General features: G+C 42.3%; 1 protein-coding gene across 2 annotated transcripts in view; it reads left to right on the top strand.

Moving 5' to 3' along the window:
• The window catches only part of LOC147709474 (serotriflin-like), a 356,117-nt gene extending 339,618 nt beyond the window's left edge, over positions 1 to 16,499 (top strand). For both annotated transcript variants that reach the window (XM_086925498.1, XM_086925497.1), the window contains exon 8: positions 15,941 to 16,499. In XM_086925498.1, coding sequence (XP_086781624.1) covers positions 15,941 to 16,050 — 110 coding nt within the window. In that variant the 3' untranslated portion in view covers positions 16,051 to 16,499. The remainder of the gene's footprint in view (positions 1 to 15,940) is intronic.
• Positions 16,500 to 19,016: the final 2,517 nt, after the last annotated feature.

Genomic DNA, 19,016 nt, shown 5'->3' with positions numbered 1-19,016 from the left:
TTAGTAATTTATTTTCTGTAGCGGGTTGTGGGTTTATAGGGGTATAGGGTAGGAAGTAATTTTATTATAATTAATTAAATATGCTATTTTATTTATTGGTATTTTTTTGGAAATAATTGTCAATTAATTATTACTCTGTAAATAATTAAAATATAATTGGTAATTAATTTTAATTTATTAATTGATAAATATGTTAATTTTAGTAATTTATTTTCTGTAGCGGGTTGTGGGTTTTTCTGGAAATAGGGTGGAATGTAATTTAATTATAATTAATTAAATATGTTATTTTATTTATTGTTATTTATTTAGAATTAATTGTTAATTAATTATTAATTGGTAATTAATTAAAATATAATTTGTAATTTATTGTAATTGATTAATTGATAAATATGTTACTTTTATTACATTATTTTCTGTAGTGGGTTGTGTGTTTATAGGGGAATAGCTTGGGAAGTAATTTAATTGTAAGTAATTACATTTTTAAATATTTTATTTTTTGTCTAATTTTTATTTATTTATATATTGTAAATGAAGATATTGGTAATTGGTAAATAATTAGTATTAGTAGGTAATTTCTGTTATTAGTTAATTTTTATTTGTAATTTTAATTGATTAATTAATATATTTTATCAAATTGTAAAATATTTTAATTATTTTGTAATAGGTATTAAGATTTATGTTATTTATTTTTATATATGAAGTATTTATTTTCCCTACTATTGCACTCATGGAGTGGGAATAGTAATTTTTATCCCAACGCTATCCAACGCTTTCCCTACTGTTGCACTCTCTGGAGTAGGAATAGTAATTTTTATCCTTACGCTATCCAACGCTTTCCCTACTGTTGCACTCACTGGAGTGGGAATAGTATTTTTTACCCCTACGCTATCCAACACTTTACCTACTGTTGCTCTCTCTGGAGTTGTAATAGTCATTTTTACCCTCTCACTATCCAACGCTTGCCCTACTGTTGCACTCTCTGGAGTGGGAATAGTAATTTTTACACCTACGCTATCAAATGCTTTCCCTACTTTTGCGCTCACTGGAGTGGGAATAGTAATTTTTACCCCTACGTTATCCAACGCTTTCCCTACTGTTGCGCTCTCTGGAGTGGGAATAGTAATTTTTACCCCTACGCTATCCAACGCTTTCCCTACTGTTGCACTCTCTGGAGTGGGAATAGTAAATGTAACCCTCTCGGTATCCTAAGGAAAAAATATTGTATATGTTTTGTTAATAATATATGTATATATATATATATATATATATATATATATATATGTGTATATATTCACTGAAAAAACCATAGGTTATAGACCATATATAGTTAGGAATTAGCATTTACAAAACCTTATTTTACTCGCACAAAACCATAGAAATTCGCATATATAGTTAGTTGCAATAACTATATATCGCGCACCCGCAATCCACTGCTGATGATGTCACATATTACATCATTCATGACATGGTCAGTGACATCACTGATGACAACTCAAATGACATCACTGACAACATCACTGATGACATCATTCATGTGATAATATGATGAACCTCTTCAGACTCTAATATAACCTTAGATACACTCAGTGTAAAAAGACACTCACAGACTGTCACTCATCCATGGAGTTACTCATACACCTAGTCAGTCATGCAAAGAATCAATCACACCTCCATTTCCTCAACTATACAGTTATACACACCTTACTTATTCAAACATATTGTAACACATATTTACTCTCTTATACAATCACTGATACAAGTTTACAATGATCCATACAGCCACTCACACATTCACTGGCTCTTATGCACAGTTATTTATATATGTCAAACTCACATGTACTGTGTTTTACATATGTACTTACTTTGACATGTAGCACTGAGATATCCATTCACTCACCAATACACTCATGCACACAGTCAACTGCCCATACAGCTGTTTCAACATGCACATTTGAACCCATACATCTAGTGAATCAACTGCTCACACATCTATGCACAGAGTCATACACCTCCCAGCCACCCACACACATACTCAGTCTCCCATACAAATACTTGGGCAACCAATCAATAACCCATATAGTTACTCATATAGCTACTGATTAACACATGCAGCAGTTTACAGAACAACAGACATAATGATGCACAAATTAAGACAGTTTAGTCACCCACCCATGCACTCAGTGAAACACATTTAATCACTCTCTCATACAGTCAGTCATGCACCTGCTAAATCCTTCATCCAGACACTTATACATCCACTCATTCTTCAATATGTAAGACATATTTTAACTTTACAGAAACATACAAACACTCGATGATGTCATCAGTGATGTCATCAGTGATGTCACTGACCATGTCATGAATGATGTAATATGTGACATCATCAGCAGTGGATTGCGGGTGCGCGATATTTAGTTATTGCAACTAACTATATATGCGAATTTCTATGGTTTTGTGCGAGTAAAATAAGGTTTTGTAAATGCTAATTCCTAACTATATATGGTCTATAACCTATGGTTTTTTCAGTGAATTTCAATGGTTTTTTAATAGCAAATATCAAAAGCTGTAAAATGTCAAGAACGTGGTAAGTAAAACATTGTACGTTGTCGCGTAATGCGTCATATGACGCGCCGCGTTAGCGCACCCGGAAATGCTCCGGTGCGCAAGGCGCAGCTTACCGGAAACGATCCAGAGCGCAGCGCGTAACGTAAGCATAACAGGTCATGTGACTTGTTTATAAAACTTTTCATTGGTTCATTTTACTTTTGGTTTCCTAATGATGGAAGGCTTGATCATATGACCTAAAAATAAGACTTTTCATTGGATTAAAACATTTTTTTTTCCCAAACGATGTAAGACCCACCTTTTTTTTTCTCACTCGGCAATCAAAAAAGGTTCCGTTAGATGACAACAGAGGGGACAGGCAACAAGAACCATCACTCAAAAAAGGGGAGGGCAAGTTGGGGCTCCACCGGAACTCATGGAATTGATAGTCTACAGTGTTTCTGGATGTTTCAGACTAAAGCTAGCGTCAGCATGAGAGCACCACCATCTCGTAGCTCCGTCGTGGCCATTCCGCAAGCAATCATGGCAGCCGCTCCCCACCGGAAGCCTGCGGGAGTCGGGGGCCCCCAAGACTTTTGTAGAATCTTCAAGGCTGAGGGGACGCTTTCGAGAATGGAGCCCAAGCCCTAGCAGACAAGCGTCCGAGTTCCAAGGTGTCCCAGGGCCATTTTAGTGGACCAGGCCCAAATCCGAAGAGCCGGCCGCCATTTTAAGAGTCCTGTGGCAGCCGCCTATCGCTGTATCGCAAGAGTGGGCGCAATTCAGCTGGTTGGTGGGCGAGACGCTGTAGCCGCAAGAGCGGGCGGTAAACAGCTGAATGGCGGAAGAAGCACAGTGTAGCAAAAGCAGGCGGAATGGCAACTGAAAAAGTAAAGGGGCGCCCCACTACAGCAGACGAGCCTCCACCTGGGGAGGCCCATTCACGCCGCCTCCCCCCCCCCCCCCCCCCCCGGGGCGCCCCACGCCGTTTTTCGGAGCAGCATTGTAGGATACCAAAACCAGTGCGGCAACTTACTGGACATCACCTGGGTGCCGTCCAGATCTCAGCGCGTTCTGCTGCCCTGGGACTATTCGCACAACAGACCGCTACTGACGAGGCACAGTGCAGCAAAAGCGGGCGGAAAACCGCTGAATGGCAAGTGAAACGCTAAAGGGGCGCCCCACTACAGCAGACGAGCCTCCACCTGGGGAGGCCCGTTCACGCCACCCCCCCGTACCCCCCCCCCGGGGCACCCCACGCCGTTTTTCGGAGCAGCATTGTAGGATACCAAAACCAGTGTGGCACCCAGGGGCGCATACGGTGCATACGTATCTCGTGATATCAAGGTTGGGCAACCAGTACACAACAAGGAGTTACGAGTCCCATTTATACCGGCGCCATTTTGGGCGCGGCCGGGCAGGTCCAGGATATAGTCAAACATAACAAATGAGGCTGATGTCTCTGAAGCAGTTGACGCACAGCAGGACAAAACAAGTGAACTTGAAACCTCTGGAATAATTGTCGCTCAGAAGAACAACACACAAAACTCTGTAGTGTCTGAGAAAGTAAAACAGAAGGTGTAGTATGTACAGTATCTATTAATACTTGGTTGCTTTAAGGAATGTTTCTTTAATGTTCTATTTTATGTTCTTAGAATGCTATGATGTGATGTTAGTGTTATAACGAGCCTGTACTCTCTCATCGCTGGTCCTACAATTTTCAATCTATACTTTTGTCCACTTCGATCATTTCATCTGAAGAGCTCACTACAGAAGGGCACTGTAGTTTCAGACACACTTAACACTAATGACTTAACAAAGATATCGTCTGTCTATGAAGCAGCTGTCATGTTCACAGAATTGACAAAGAAGTGTGCAGACACCAATGCTATTAAGAAACACAAGGAAATCCCTAACGCATCAGCATTCTCGGAAGAGGTTGACACAGATGACATCTTAAGGAACATCTTAAGGAACAAAGAAAGACAAATTAAGGATGAGGAAACTATAGTTGGTCACCATGGGGTTTAAAGACGGGATGGTTCTTCACCTGGGTGCCATCCAGAACTCAGCACGTTGTGCTGCCTTGGTACTATTCGCACAACAGACCGCTACTGACCATTGTTGCTTCTGTTTTAATAAACAAATTTTAAGGTGTTTACTGTTTTTGTTGCGATGTATATATTTATAAGTTATTAAAGTGTTATATTCCTACTACTTTGTTGGAGTGCTATATATTTTTAATGTGACACATAATTGTGAAGACTTTGATGTACAAAATGGCATCCCTGGAATCTTCCGCTTCAGGCTCGGTCCCACACACCCTTACAGTGAGAATCCCCTCCCCAATCACAATACAGGATCGTTATCAGATAGTAGGAACGCGTGTGGTGTGACGGATCTCATGGGGTGGGGGCCTTGATCTACTGTAACTCCTTTGAAGAGAGGTGATTCTTTACAGTTGGGGCCATAAACTACATCCGCAGGGCTAGGTGATATCCTGGGACCAGCCTGGACAATCAGACACCGAGGAAGAGGAGTGTCAGAGGGTGCGGTAGTGAATAGGGTGAAAGGGTGGTGTCGGGCGGGCACAGGGTGTGATTCTCAGGGAAGAGCAGCGCAGGTGGGGGGAGGTTTATGGCCCATGCATGAGAGAGAGAGCGGGGGTGAACAGTGCGTGGGAGAGATGCTTGCGAGGGTGGTGAGCCATGCTGAGGATCGGCGGCGTTCAGAGAGTGGGTCTGGTCAAGGCATCTAAAATGGCTGCCGTGCACGACAAAAGTGTGGCATTGGAAAAAAAGCAAGATGGCGCAGACAATGTTTATCAATACGAATTATTTTATAACAATTATTTTTAACAATATATTTACTCGCAGTGTCAAAATGGCGGTCAACACTTCCTGATTTCCTTCGAATCGAATGTTAACAGACGTCACGCAGCAAAAAAAAAAAAAACGCTCACGCGCAGCCGCTGGAAGACAAGTATCAACATATATGAGCATCCTCAGCCACCCTCAGAAAACATAGGGGGTCAGGATACGTCTCCCGTACCCCCTTATACCCATTTCTCACATTGTTTTTCCTCCATCTTGTAATTTAATTAAAACGAAACACAAAATGGCGAATTCCCGTTTCGCATCCCGATTTGCGAACCGGAAAGCGCTTCTTCCGCAAAAAAATATTTTTTTTTTTATTTGCCCAACGGGACCCTTTAATAACCCCAACATCATTCCTAGGGGGTCAAGAAGGGTCTACCTTGCCCCCTTTCATTAAATTCGCCCTTCGTTTTTCTCCTCTTCTTGTCTCTCGATCCTACCGAGAGACAAGATGGCAGCCGCACCGGACTGTTTAGAATGTTGACAAACGCCGGAGAGCCAATCAGCTTCGTTCGCAAAGCTCCGTTACTCAAAAAGTACGCGAACTGGAGCGCTAACCGGGACGCTGTCACAGATATATCTGTTTTTTAAAACGTTAATTTCTCAAAATCCACTGGAGCACATATATTGAGACCCAGCAAAGGCACATCGGGCTAACAGACCCTACAATTTTGCCAAGTTTCGTGTAAATCCATTCAGCCGTTCGAGCTAAAAGTGAGGCCAAACGCCCTATGGAAAAATGAATGGGAAAAATGTGTTTTGGGACCCCCCTTTATTCTCGGCCCCCCCTTGACAAACCCCCCCCAAATTTTTTGGGGCTGATCAGAAACAAAATGTGCCATTTTCCTGAAAATTTCAGCCGATTCCGTCCACAAACGCCAAAGTTATTAGACATAGAATTTTCAAAAGTTCCATAGAGAAAAAATCCTAACTATATATACCTACTGGCGACCGCCAGTAGGTAATATATATATATATATATATATATATATATATATATATATATATATATATATATATATATATATATATATATATATATATATATATATATATTATTCACACAAAGTTACCTCCAACAGAAGGGGCCCACACAGGAAAGTAAGTATTGCATCCGTATTTAATGGCAGCTGGTATGCAGTTCAAAGAGACTTTTCCACCAATGTTTAACAGAAGTCCAGCCGACGCGTTTCGTGCTCTGCGCACTTCATCCTGGGCTCATGGACTGGAAACGAAGCACTCACAGCATGCAGGTGGGACAGGAAATGCATAATGGTGGCATGAATAATGTTGTGCAGCAAGAGGGGACTGTGCCACGACCCACTGGGGTGTTGATGACTTTTTATTTTGTACGATTTAACTCGCAGCAACTCACTGGAGTAATACCTTTAACTACAAATCCCAGGAGGCCACAGTAGTGGCCACGCCCACTCGGGCGAGGATCAAGTTGTAACACCTGCATGCTGTGAGTGCTTCGTTTCCAGTCCATGAGCCCAGGATGAAGTGCGCAGATATATGTATATATATATATATGTTTTAAATGTTTTTTTTTTAAGTTACATTCATTATTTATTGATTTTAAGTTTATTTAAGTATTTTAAGTATGTTTAAATTAAATTTATTATTATATTAGTTTTAAATTACTTTTAAGATGTTTAAAAAATTTGATATTTTGACTGTCTATATTTTTTCCTATTGATATTTTGGAGTCAATATTTTTGCACTTACCTGTTTGTAGATAGGAAGTCGATATTCTGGCATTCGATATTTTTACCTCGATATTTTGGCAAGTCAATATTTTGACTGTCGATATTCTGTTAGTGATCCATTCCATATACAACAGAGGTTTCAGTATGAGTACATCTCCTGCAGTTGGACATTTTCAAGCCCTGTGATGCAAGGCTATGGAGGTTAATTTACTCCGCCGCAACTTCGCTTTTGTAGATACTTTAAACCATATGCGACTCCTTCCTGCTTCCTGGCAAGAACAGGCGAGCAAGTTCATTTGCACCGGCTCTCTTGAAAAAATAGACTTATGTACATCTTTGCATTGGAAAAAGAAATGTACAAAAATGATTTCAGGATAATTTTGGGTGAACTATAACTACCAGAGTTTAAAGAAGTAACATGAAAATGTTGCGTGGATCTCAAACAATTAAATCGCTACATTTTTGAAAGGTCAGAAGTCCGCAGTTGTATGTCAGAATATCATTAGTAAAAATACCATCTAGCGGAAATCTTTGTCCTCATTGTCCCATGGATGTCATCTCGTTGGCTGTATATTGGCTGTTATTAACTACAATGTATATACAACTTTAAATGATATTTAGGACAATATGTTTTTGCAATATTCTGGCACCATACCGAAGCGTTCAGGTGCAGATGCTGTTTTTACCTGCGCTCCAGATACCTGTATGAAAATAAAACAGAGAGCCCATCGGAAGGGTTGGACTCCTTGCATGCAACCAGAAGGCCATAACTGTAAGTTGGTTCTGGTCTTTAGATTGGGGTAATGGTACTGATGTCACAGATTCCAGAAAACTCCCTTCGGATAAGGAGGGGTGCAGTACAGCCCCTGGTGAATGGGTATTCCTACCTTGGTATGATTAGCTAAACGAAGAAAGCAACAGTTATGAGCACAGTTGTCAGTATTTGAAAGGCCCAGAGAAACAAAGATGAGTGTAATCCTAGTATTCCTTCTGAACCCAGCTAGGTTCCAAAGGAGAGGTTGGATTGGGATTTTTACTCCTAAGCTATCAAACACTTTCCCTACTGTTGCTTCTCTCTGGAGTGGGAATAGTTATTTTTACCCCTTCGCTATCCAATGCTTTCCCTACTTTTACGCTCTTTTGAGTGGGAATAGTAATTTTTACCCCTACGCTATCCAACGTTTTCCTTACTGTTGCTCTCTCTGGAGGGGATCAACAAGACCTCAGGAGGCACTGTAAGTCTCAGACAGTTCTTTCATCGGCTGTCACTCTCCAAATTTTAGACCATTCAATGTTGTAGGAGTGAAATAACCGGAACCACTTTGCGTCTCTTGGATCATGGTAGGGTGGAGCCAGACATTCCTTAGAGTGTTGCTCTTGCATTAGATCCTGATATGGTGGTTCCTGTTTTTACCTTACTAATTGTTGACTCCTTGGAGCACAGGGCAACTAGGGAACTCCCTGAATTATATATGTGAATTGTGCGAGGCAGTATCTCATGCAGATCTGAGGTCAGCAGCCCAGCAACTAGCAGTGCAGTGTAAGCATTAAACAATCAAGCACTTCAGAACAGCTGGTGTTAGAATTTAAAACGATAACATGTAACATACCTAGGACACCTCTTATCGAAGGAAGGGAGAAAACTCACACCCGACAGGATTTAGACAGTTCTAGACACTCCCGTTCCCAAGAATCAGAAGCAAGTCCGCTCTTTGATAGGCCTCACCTCCTTTTGCCGACAGTGTTTGCCGAACTTTAGCCTCATTGTCAAACCCCTTCTCTCCCTCCCAGGCAAGGACATCCCTTCACCTTTACCCTGGACACGCGAATGCCAGTCAGCATTCAAAGAATTGCGAGATGCCCTTTGTTCGGCACCAGTTCTAGGAACCCCAGACTACTCCAAACCATTCTTCCTCTACACGCATGAAAGGGAGGGATGTGTATTGTCCGTCTTAACACAGTGAATTGGCCACAAACATCGCCCTTGTGCATATTTCTCTGCCACTCTCAACCCAGTAGCTAGAGCGCTGCCCACGTGCTTACGCGCCATGGCAGCCGCCGCAGTATCCATCCGCCAAAGCGAAGGAATAGTGCTCTCCAATCCCGTCACCGTGTTAGTACCCCATGCAGTTGACACACTACTGAACCAGAGAAAAACCCAACACTTGACTAGCGCACGACTGACAGGATACGAGTTGACCCTGCTAGCTCCACACATTACTCTGAAGCGATGCACCACCCTCAATCCAGCCACATTGTTACCTCTACCCGAACATGACCCTGGTGTGACTCCCCTGCACGACTGTGTGACCCTCTCTGACGAACAAACCAAGAGTAGGGTAGATCTTCGAGACACTGCCTTTCCAGAACCAGATGGGGAACTATGGGTGGATGGCTCGTGCCTCAAACTCCCCTATGGCACCACCTCAGCTGCATATGCTGTCACCACAGCCCGTACCATCCTCGAAATAGCCCTTATAACCCAACGATTCGAACAAGCAGCAGAGCTCATTGCCCTCACACGAGCAGCTGGTATGACAGTAAACGTATACACCGACAGCCAGTACGCCTTCGGGATGGTTCACCATTTTGGGCTTCTATGGAGGGAAAGAGGGTTCCTGACCTCACACGCAACACCCATCCTATATGGAGATCTAGTCTCTGCCTTGACAGAAGCAGTCCTCCTCCCAAGCAGCTAGCAGTGATTAAGTGCCAAGCACATAAGAAAGTGACAGATCTCATTTGACAGGGAAATGCACTTGCCGACATTACTGCCCGAGCCACAGCCAAGGACAGAACCACAAAATGACTGTATGTGACTAGGTCACAAGCAGAACAATGGACTGATGCTAGAATGACTATAAGGGATATTTAAACAACAGGCACACAAGACAAACTGACTGAATGGGCTCGGGTGGGACAAAAGGACGAGGAGGCTGCTGGAGGAAAAAAGACGGAGACAAATGGCTGCTACCTAATGCCTATCTGATCCCCATATTGACCATGGCACATTTGCCAGCACACATAGGATCTGCCCCCATGACCAAAAAAATCACCAGAGTATGGCATAACAGCAAGATAGCTGAATCAGCAAAACGATTAGTACAGCAATGTATAGTGTGCCTGCAACACAACCCAGGGAAGAGAACAGCAGAACCACGTGGAGGGTTTGGAGTCCCTGACCATCACTTTGAAGTCCTCCAAATGTACTACATACAGCTAGAGAGTTGCCATGGTCTGAAATACATTTTAGTGTTCGTGTGCGCCTTTAGCAAATGGGTGGAGGCCTACCCCACCCGCGACAACACCGCCTTAGCTACTGCGAAGGTATTGCTTAAAGAATTCTTCCCCCGATATGGCCTTTGTAGGATTTTATGGAGTTACAATGGCCCCCACTTCATAGCAGAGGTCATACAGAATGTACTGAAAGTAGATGGGGGTAAAGCAAAAGTTCCATGCCGTTTTCCACCCCCAATCAGCTGGCCTGGTAGAAAGGCACAACGCCACACTAAAACTAAAGCTAGCAAAAATAGTCGCCACAACTGGGCTGCACTGGCCCGATGCCCTCCCACTGGCATTGCTATCAATGTGCTCCTCCCCGACCAAACACCAATTGACTCCTTACGAGTTGTCTTCGGCAGACCAATGAACATTTGGGCTTCACCAAAACCGACAACCCTTAATGATGTCCCGGACATTCTAATGTCCAACTACTTGCACAAATTGATGAGCGAACAAACTCTTATCCACCAGCAGGTGCAGCAAGCCATACCAGACGTATCCAGGGGCCCAGGACACGATATCAAACCTGGAGACTTCGTCCTGACACAAAACTTCTTGAGGACGAAGAGTCTGGAACCCAGGTGGATGGGCCCCTGGCCCTCTTGCTCACCACCCGAACTGCTCTTCGAGTGGAAGGAAAGAAAAACTGGCTGCACGCCGCCATTGTAAGAAGATATCCCCAACACTGGCAACGCACGAAGAGGTGGACACGCAAGAAGAACTGCTGACGAAAGATCGCCCAGCCCTGAGTTGTTACCCAGGAACAGAGACACTTGAACTTGCAGAGTTTCCCGATCCCACGGTACCATCCAAGAAAGGGTACAACTTACGATGAAAGGAGAGTGCTCCGACGAAGCAGGCCACTAACTGAGTAAAAGTCTCGGAGCGGTAGCTAACACTATAAAGGGTACCAGGAGAAACGCTAGACAAAAGTATGTGGTCTTGCCAGTCATCGAGCCTCTTGAAGGTGATGTAAGATCCATGACGACCGAAGAACCACCGCAAAGCCTCCATAATTGCCAAGCTGCACAGCACAAAGACAATCATACTTTTTGCAACATCCCTCATCTGTCTCTTGCTAATCGTCAGAGTTTGGATCATTGAAGAGAGTGCTCCCGCTTGCAGGACAATGTCACCCACCATGCAGCCCACCACCAAGAAACAGCACTATCTGGTGTCACTGTCGCCACACCTCTGAGAACGACGCAAGGAATTCTGGAACAACTCTTTCGTACAGCTATTGCACCAGCACAATCTTGCCGCCAATGCCACGAACTGTTGGATCTGTGGGCTGCTACCACATGCAACTGAACATTCCATTCCTTTCATCCCTTCACCCTTCTCTGTTCATGGGTCCTGCCTCGCTTGGTTAATGCTCCTGCAAGAGAGCTACAAAGACAATGCCACATCCGATGGAATGATCAAACAATTCTACAATGAGTTCTGGCTGAACAAAACTGGAAAAACATCCGCTCCCTTTTGCCCTCCGACCTCAAATGCAACCTTTTTGATGAACATTCCCGACAAAAAACGGATTGAAATGGAAGTGTTTAACAACCCAGGCAGACCTACCTTTTCATATCTAAGGAAACGAACTGCCGCAACTCTGACAGTGGCCCTATCTGTGGTGAATGTCTCAGGCCTTATCTGCATCGAAGGCCATGGGACAAAGATCGTGGGCCACAGATCTTGCCAAATCACAAGGACTTTGAACACTGCTGACCCCCTTCATTTGTTGCATCACCAAATATGTATTTCGTCTGCGGTACAAAAGCCTATACCTGGCTCCCAAAGGGCTGGGGGGGCACGTGCTACATCGCCTTTGTTCTGCCTCCAACCTACATAGCTCCTACAAACCAACACAGAGAAAGGCGCTCCAAGGACACAGAACAAGCAGACTCCGCTGCATCACAGTTCCTCGATGCGGCTAAAGGACTCATCCCGTTATGGGGTCCGAAGGCAAACAACTGAGCCATTCGACACCTGTCCCAAGCAATAGAAACAGCCTTGAACATCACAGCTGGCATCCTCACTAACACTGCTGAGCTGCAGGGGGTCTACCTGGTAGCTTACAGAACCGTGTTGTTCTGGACGTGGTATTAGCGGATTGTGGAGGAGCATGCCTCATCATCGGTGCCAGCTGCTGCACCTTCATCCCACACAACTCACCCTCAGTCTACAAGGCAATTGAACATCTTCATCGGCTGGCATCAGAGATCCATCAGGAAACAGAGACTTGGACACTTGGAAGCTGGTTTGGGGTTTTGGGGCATTTTGAAAGACTGAGGATGGAAACTACTGATGATCATCTTGGTGCCAGTTTTTGTAATATGTGGCTGCTGTTTGGGGATAAAATGCATACCGCCCTTGTGTTCTCTTTGTTTGAACTCTTTATGCCTTAAGACTTTGGACACTCGGTTTGAAACTATGAAAGCACTGTATGGCAGAGAGATACTAAATATCATGGACATTGACGTAAACTGACAAGCTGGCTAGGATATGTTCAAAGGGGCGACTGTTAGAATTAAAAACGATAACATGAACATTCCTGGCGCCAGCTTGCTTAACGTAGGCCTTTGCGATCGCATAAGCAGCAACCATTTTAGATAACTCGGCATTTTCGTATACTGCTGGTCACCTGTGCGTCACCCTGACCTCGCCATCATCCCCGCGCTCTGACTAAGCCTGAACACACATACAGGGGTTGTAAAACCTTATCAGCATGACAATGCCCCGGAGTCACTTCCCGCGCCAAACCTACTTGTCCTTTCATCCTCTGCGCATGGACAGGCCCCTTTGATAACCTCCTTCCCTGCACCTGGCCACTCAGTCCAGCCCCAGGCACTAACCGACCCCTGTGGACATAGTTTATTACCCACATACGACAGAACTTGCTTCACCAACAAAGGGGCCGGAATTAGTCAGTGAAACGACCCCTTAGATCTGACCGATTCCACATGTTTTAGATCCTGTCAGAATGTCCAGCTGCGAGATAGCGATCATCTGTTAGATTTGGGTGGGGGACAATTGCTGTTAGGTTTGTGTGGGAACTAGCTTAAGGCGGGGATTCCAAGGATGCTTGACTATGTAATAAACCTACGAAAATGTGTATAAATGGCCATGCCACACAGATGCAGTTAGAGTACCACCTGACGATAGCCCCGGTGTCTGATGTGATGTGTTCTCCTCTGGAGTAATAAACGTGTTCCTCACCTTCCAGTTGCCAGCGCCTGCCTCGTTATTTTGATAGCTAATCTATGGTGAATGAGAGGTGGTTTGCACCAAGCTGCATCGACAGTCTTGGGAGTCTCGCTGCTTTTCACACTGGGGTCAAGGGTTTATGCTCTAGTACTGTATGTGTGTGTACATCTTAATTTGTTTAGTTCCCCATCGTATTTTTTTTTAGAAATTGTAAGCAAAATTATTTTAATTAGAGCTAGGACACCTACATTGTGGAGCTACCACTGCTTTGGACATCTTGGATACTTCATCGGGGAGGAATTATGCACAGTGCTATGCCTTAAAACCACTCTTCCAGTTCTGTTAACAAATCTATGTGCTGTGGTACATAGGGCCACTAGGCCCACATGCTGGTTAAATGACTACACAGACACAGTAGTATACTACTGGAACTGGCCCAGGGCACTTGCACCCGACCCCTTTGTATTAGCAGGGTCACCTACCAGTGACGCCTGGGATGAGTGGGTGTACAGTGTGGCTTAACACCAGGCTGACACTACATGTGTCGAGTAGCTCCCATGATGCTAGCCTTCCATAGCCTAGAGATGGGCACTAGCAGCTATGCACTCTTCGATTCCCTCGGGTCATCATCCCTAATCTGTTTTCCTCAATCCATTTTCCAGCGACTCAGGATTTATGCTATGAGGCCATTCGAGGAGTGTATTGTCTAACTAAGGTCCTCATTTAACCTTTAGCAGATGAAAAACTTCCACCAAAATGTGGTAGATGCCCTGCCCACCATCTTTAAAGTGCCACTGACATAAATGCACTCTTAGTACAGGCAGGTGGGACATCCACCACTGGCTGATGCATGTTCCACATCTGCCCAAATTCAAATCATTATTTTCAGCAATCAATAACCATAAATACTCGAAAAGTACATATGTATTTGAGCTCTTACTCTTGGGTTTTACTCTTGCAACAGCAATAACGTTTTCGAGATAACCTCTTACCTCCTTTTCTGGTCTTCTCTTTCATTATATTTAGCTTTAGATGAAATTAACCCCATATAATCTCATTGTCTGGCTCATTTGGAGCGCGGTCTTGTTTAATAGCCCTCTCGTTTTCAATGAGCTTTTGGGTCAGAAATGAAACTGCTGCCGAAACAGTGAGTGATTGGGCAATTCAGGGACTGGCAGATGGAGCGAGCCCACAAGAAAATAAAGGTGATTGTCCAATTTGGGGCAAATGTTAGGGTTCCCCCACCCAGAGTAGAGGCAAGAAAACTACTGGCTCCCGTGAGGAAACCGCTTGACATAATGACACATTCAAAACTGGCCCACCAGGTCACAGTGACAATTGTCTTGCTCTATCTGGGGCTCAGTAACCATCACTGATTTTTTTTGCCAAGGCTCTTCATGCAAGCATGGTGGATCTGGGCAGGGAAAAAAATCAATGACCAGCTGGGGTCCTTGATTTTTTTGCTTTCCAGAAAATAACTCCAATTATAAGATTTGTTTCTGAAAATGAAAAATATAATCAAGGTTGTCAAAAAATAGGATTTCTCTATTCAAAAGTGATGAAAGTGTACCGACCATTTCAGAGGACAAATTTAATCAAAATGTAGTTAGCGGACACTAAAGACAGTATATGGTCTTCCTACGGAGTTTAAATGGCCTGGCAGACTGATGGTCTGAAGGAATGCCCACCTGAGCTAAATGACCCATTGACCCTACTGACTCTTGTACAGAGCCTCTTCTTGGCTTAACTTTGACACTTTTGCAAACTCTCCATTTTGTGTGTTTGTGTTTTTATAAGTATGATCATACATTTGATTTTTGAGACTTTTCACATATTTAACAAACAATTGAAACAGAAATTCAAAATTAACAAACATGTTAAACAATATTAATGAAGAACAAATATCCAAATAATATTCTAATATTCTATCAAATCCTTATGAAAAAAGGAGGCAGCAAGAGAATGAATAAGAAAAGAGAAGAAAGACTTAATTTTGCCTTCGCCTTCAATTGCCTCTATAAATGAACACGGCTTCCCCACCTTGTTAGTGTCTTATGCTCTGTGACATAATGCAAAATGATAGCACCCTCATGCTCTGCAGAATGTGGGGAGGAGCATCTAGAGCTGCCATATCTCACAGATATTCATAAGCCTTAGACTGAAATGGGGACTACGTGTGTGCGGGAGGGGGAGCATATGATGCAGTGACCTGCATTACACCTCTGCCTACGCGCACAAATATGTACATGCATTGTCTTGTATCATCAATGAAAGAATTGTTCTTCTCATGTTTCTCATGTTGACAACTGTGTGATCTTTTTTTTTCAGCCAATCCCTGCTTATACCTGGACCGCAATCCTGATTGCCCTAAATATAAACCACAATGCTCTCAAGCGTCCGTGTCTTCCGTATGCGAAGCAACATGCAGATGTGGCTAATGCTCTACACTATAGGCATGTAAAAGATATAGGAGCAGGAGTAAAATATGTCACAACCCCTTTTTTCATATTTAGCATCATGTACTAAATTCTTCTACAATGCTCACTTGGCTACTATCAGAATGTGTATGGTATGGATTATATCTTTGTGGTGCACTGCTAATTGGTATTCTGGTTGTTGAAGACCGTATTTCCAATTACTGGAGTAATCTGCAGGTGAGAACCTGTGATGAAGGAATGGCTATTTAAGGACCAACATAGCCAGGGATATAATACTTTGAAAAAGTTTTACCAATTGAGAGAAGAATTCTAAGTTGAACAGTAAGGGACATAACATTAATTTTGGACTAAAATGCCTCCAGCAGACATTAATCATTCTCTACTACTTTATTGAATTACAAAGCAACCAGCATTCAACATTTCTAATATAATTATTCTAACACTAAAATATTATGGCCCACATGCATCAATCTCGGCTTTTGCGATTTCTAAATTGCGATAAAAAGCGATTCGCAATTTAGAAATCGCAAAAGCCTATGCATGATTATTTTTTAAATATTTATGCAATTCGGTAGAAATCGCTATTTCTACCGAATCGCATAAAAAATGCGATTTTGAAATTGCGAATTCGCAATTCCCATTCATTCCTATGGGCCAAAAGGCCCATAGGAATGAATGGGAATTGCGAATTCGCAATTTCAAAATCGCAAATCCTGATTGCATTTCAAGGGTGCTGAGGGGGGTTCAAATGAACCCCCCCTGCACCCCTGAAATGTATTTTTCGCATCATGTTGCACACACACACATGTCGTATGGACATGTGTGTCCGTAACATGAATACTTTTAAAATGCGTTTTCTGTGTTAATTACACTTTTTGCTAATTTACCGAGTAGTTCAACTACTCTGTAAATTTGTCCCTCTAATTGCGAATTCGCAATTTCAAAAGTATTCATGCATTGCTTTTAAGAAATCGCAAATTTGCGATTTCTTAAAAGCAATCGCATTTTTGGAAATCGCAAAAATGTTGCGATTTCTAAAAATGCTTGATGCATTCCAAAAAGCATTTTTGGAATCGCAAACGGCCAATTTTAAGGAATCGCACCGTTTGCGACTCCAAAAATGCTTGATGCATGTGGGCCTATGTACTGTACATTCAACCTTATACTGACTCTCAGTTTCCAGCACCCCTTGTAGCACTACACAGTGCATTTAATAGTATCTTTGATTTTCTTGGCAATTGTCTAATGTTAATGGTCTTTTAGAGCACTGGACTGTTGAGACCTCCATTGTAGACAATACAGTGGCTCAGGCCAAATAATGGATATTAGAACATTGGACTGTTGAGACCTACATTGTTGACAATTAAGTGTCTCAGGAATAATAATGGATATTACAACATTGGACTGTTGAGATCTCAATTGAAGACAATGCAGCGGCTCAGCATTAAAAATGGATATTAGCACATTGGACTGCTTCATTTTAGATAATAATGTGGGTCAGGTCTAATAATGGGTAGTATAGACCTTCTGCTCCTTCTGCTTACTGTTTCCACATTTTTTATTTAGATAATTCTGTCCTAAGTGGGTGAAATATTTTCACAGCATAAGAATCTTTTTGTCCAGGGCTGTAATGGTTATTACAGGTCCTCTCCCTCATTATAACATCACATATTACATCACATGGTAACTTGTTTCGAAAAAATACCTTAGAATGCGTGTTTGGTGTTTTCAGTGGGATGGAGTCAGGGCTTGACCAAATGCTAGCCCGGTGCATAACACATGCAGAACATGCCAACTAAGCCTCACCGCACAATGTCCCCAGTTTTGTTGTTTAAATACAATCAGTAATGTCAATAATGATGTCATTTAACATGGCGCGAGTGATGTAATATGTGGAGTCATAAGCAGTGCATTATAGGGTGCAAATAATACTTTTTTGAATAACCTGTAAGTGGTGTATTTCAGTGTTTTTTTTTTTAGTTAGCTCCTGTCTCATTCCAACACATAACTATAACATCGCTTTAACCTTTGATCTAACAGTCATTTTCCGGATTTTAACATTAGTTTAGGTCTTATATCATAGCCTACATGTGTCTCTTCACTTTTATCTTCTGTGAATACATATATATATATATATATATATATATATATATATATATATATATATATATATATATATATATATATATATATGTCATGTGAAGAACTGTAATCATATATTATGACTTACGCCACTGAGACCAAATATCTAAATCAGCGTTTTTGCTGAGAACTGTCAAGTTAGTTGTTGAAAGCTGAATGTTGTAGTATATTGAGCAATACATTAAACAGTCTAGCATTTTCCTTGGCCTATCATCAGAGTGAGAGCTGAATTCCATAATATTCAGAAATTATTAAATGTATTGGCATATCGGTTGTGATTTCATAACTTGAAACATAAATAAATGTTTCTCAACTGATTCAGTCGGCAAGTGGTTTTGTCTATATGGTAACAGAACGTGCAAACAGAGGCTTGTGGCACTGTAATTCTTGTCCAAATATAAAAAAATATATATTTTTTTTTAGAGGACTTGTCAAGAATTATATACTATGACTGTAAGGTGCATTTGCCATTCTCACAAACATCATTTATATCCTTTTGACTGCATGCTACACGGGAGTGGCTAGGGATAATGAGCTTCCAGCATTTTCTAAAGGTGAGACACCATGGTGCCAATAGTATCTGATCTAACTTGGCACATATTTTATTGGAAGGAATAACAGTTAGGTTTCTTATACAGAGCTTTAAACATGAGGCTTGTATATCACACTCAGACTTCAGCAGAGTGCTTTATGTTATGGTATGTCATGTCATGTTATGTATATTGGTAGAGCGGGACACCTCCCATTAGGGTATCATAGCACTGAGCCGGTGTGTATGCCTAAACCCACCTAGAGTAGGTTGGTTCATTTTAAAGCCAAGTCTT

This window comes from Lissotriton vulgaris, chromosome 6 (assembly GCF_964263255.1).
Source record: "Lissotriton vulgaris chromosome 6, aLisVul1.2, whole genome shotgun sequence".
Classification (NCBI taxonomy): Eukaryota; Metazoa; Chordata; class Amphibia; order Caudata; family Salamandridae; genus Lissotriton; species Lissotriton vulgaris.
The sequence above is the reverse complement of the archived record's forward strand: the minus strand, read 5'-3'. Positions and strand labels throughout refer to the sequence as shown.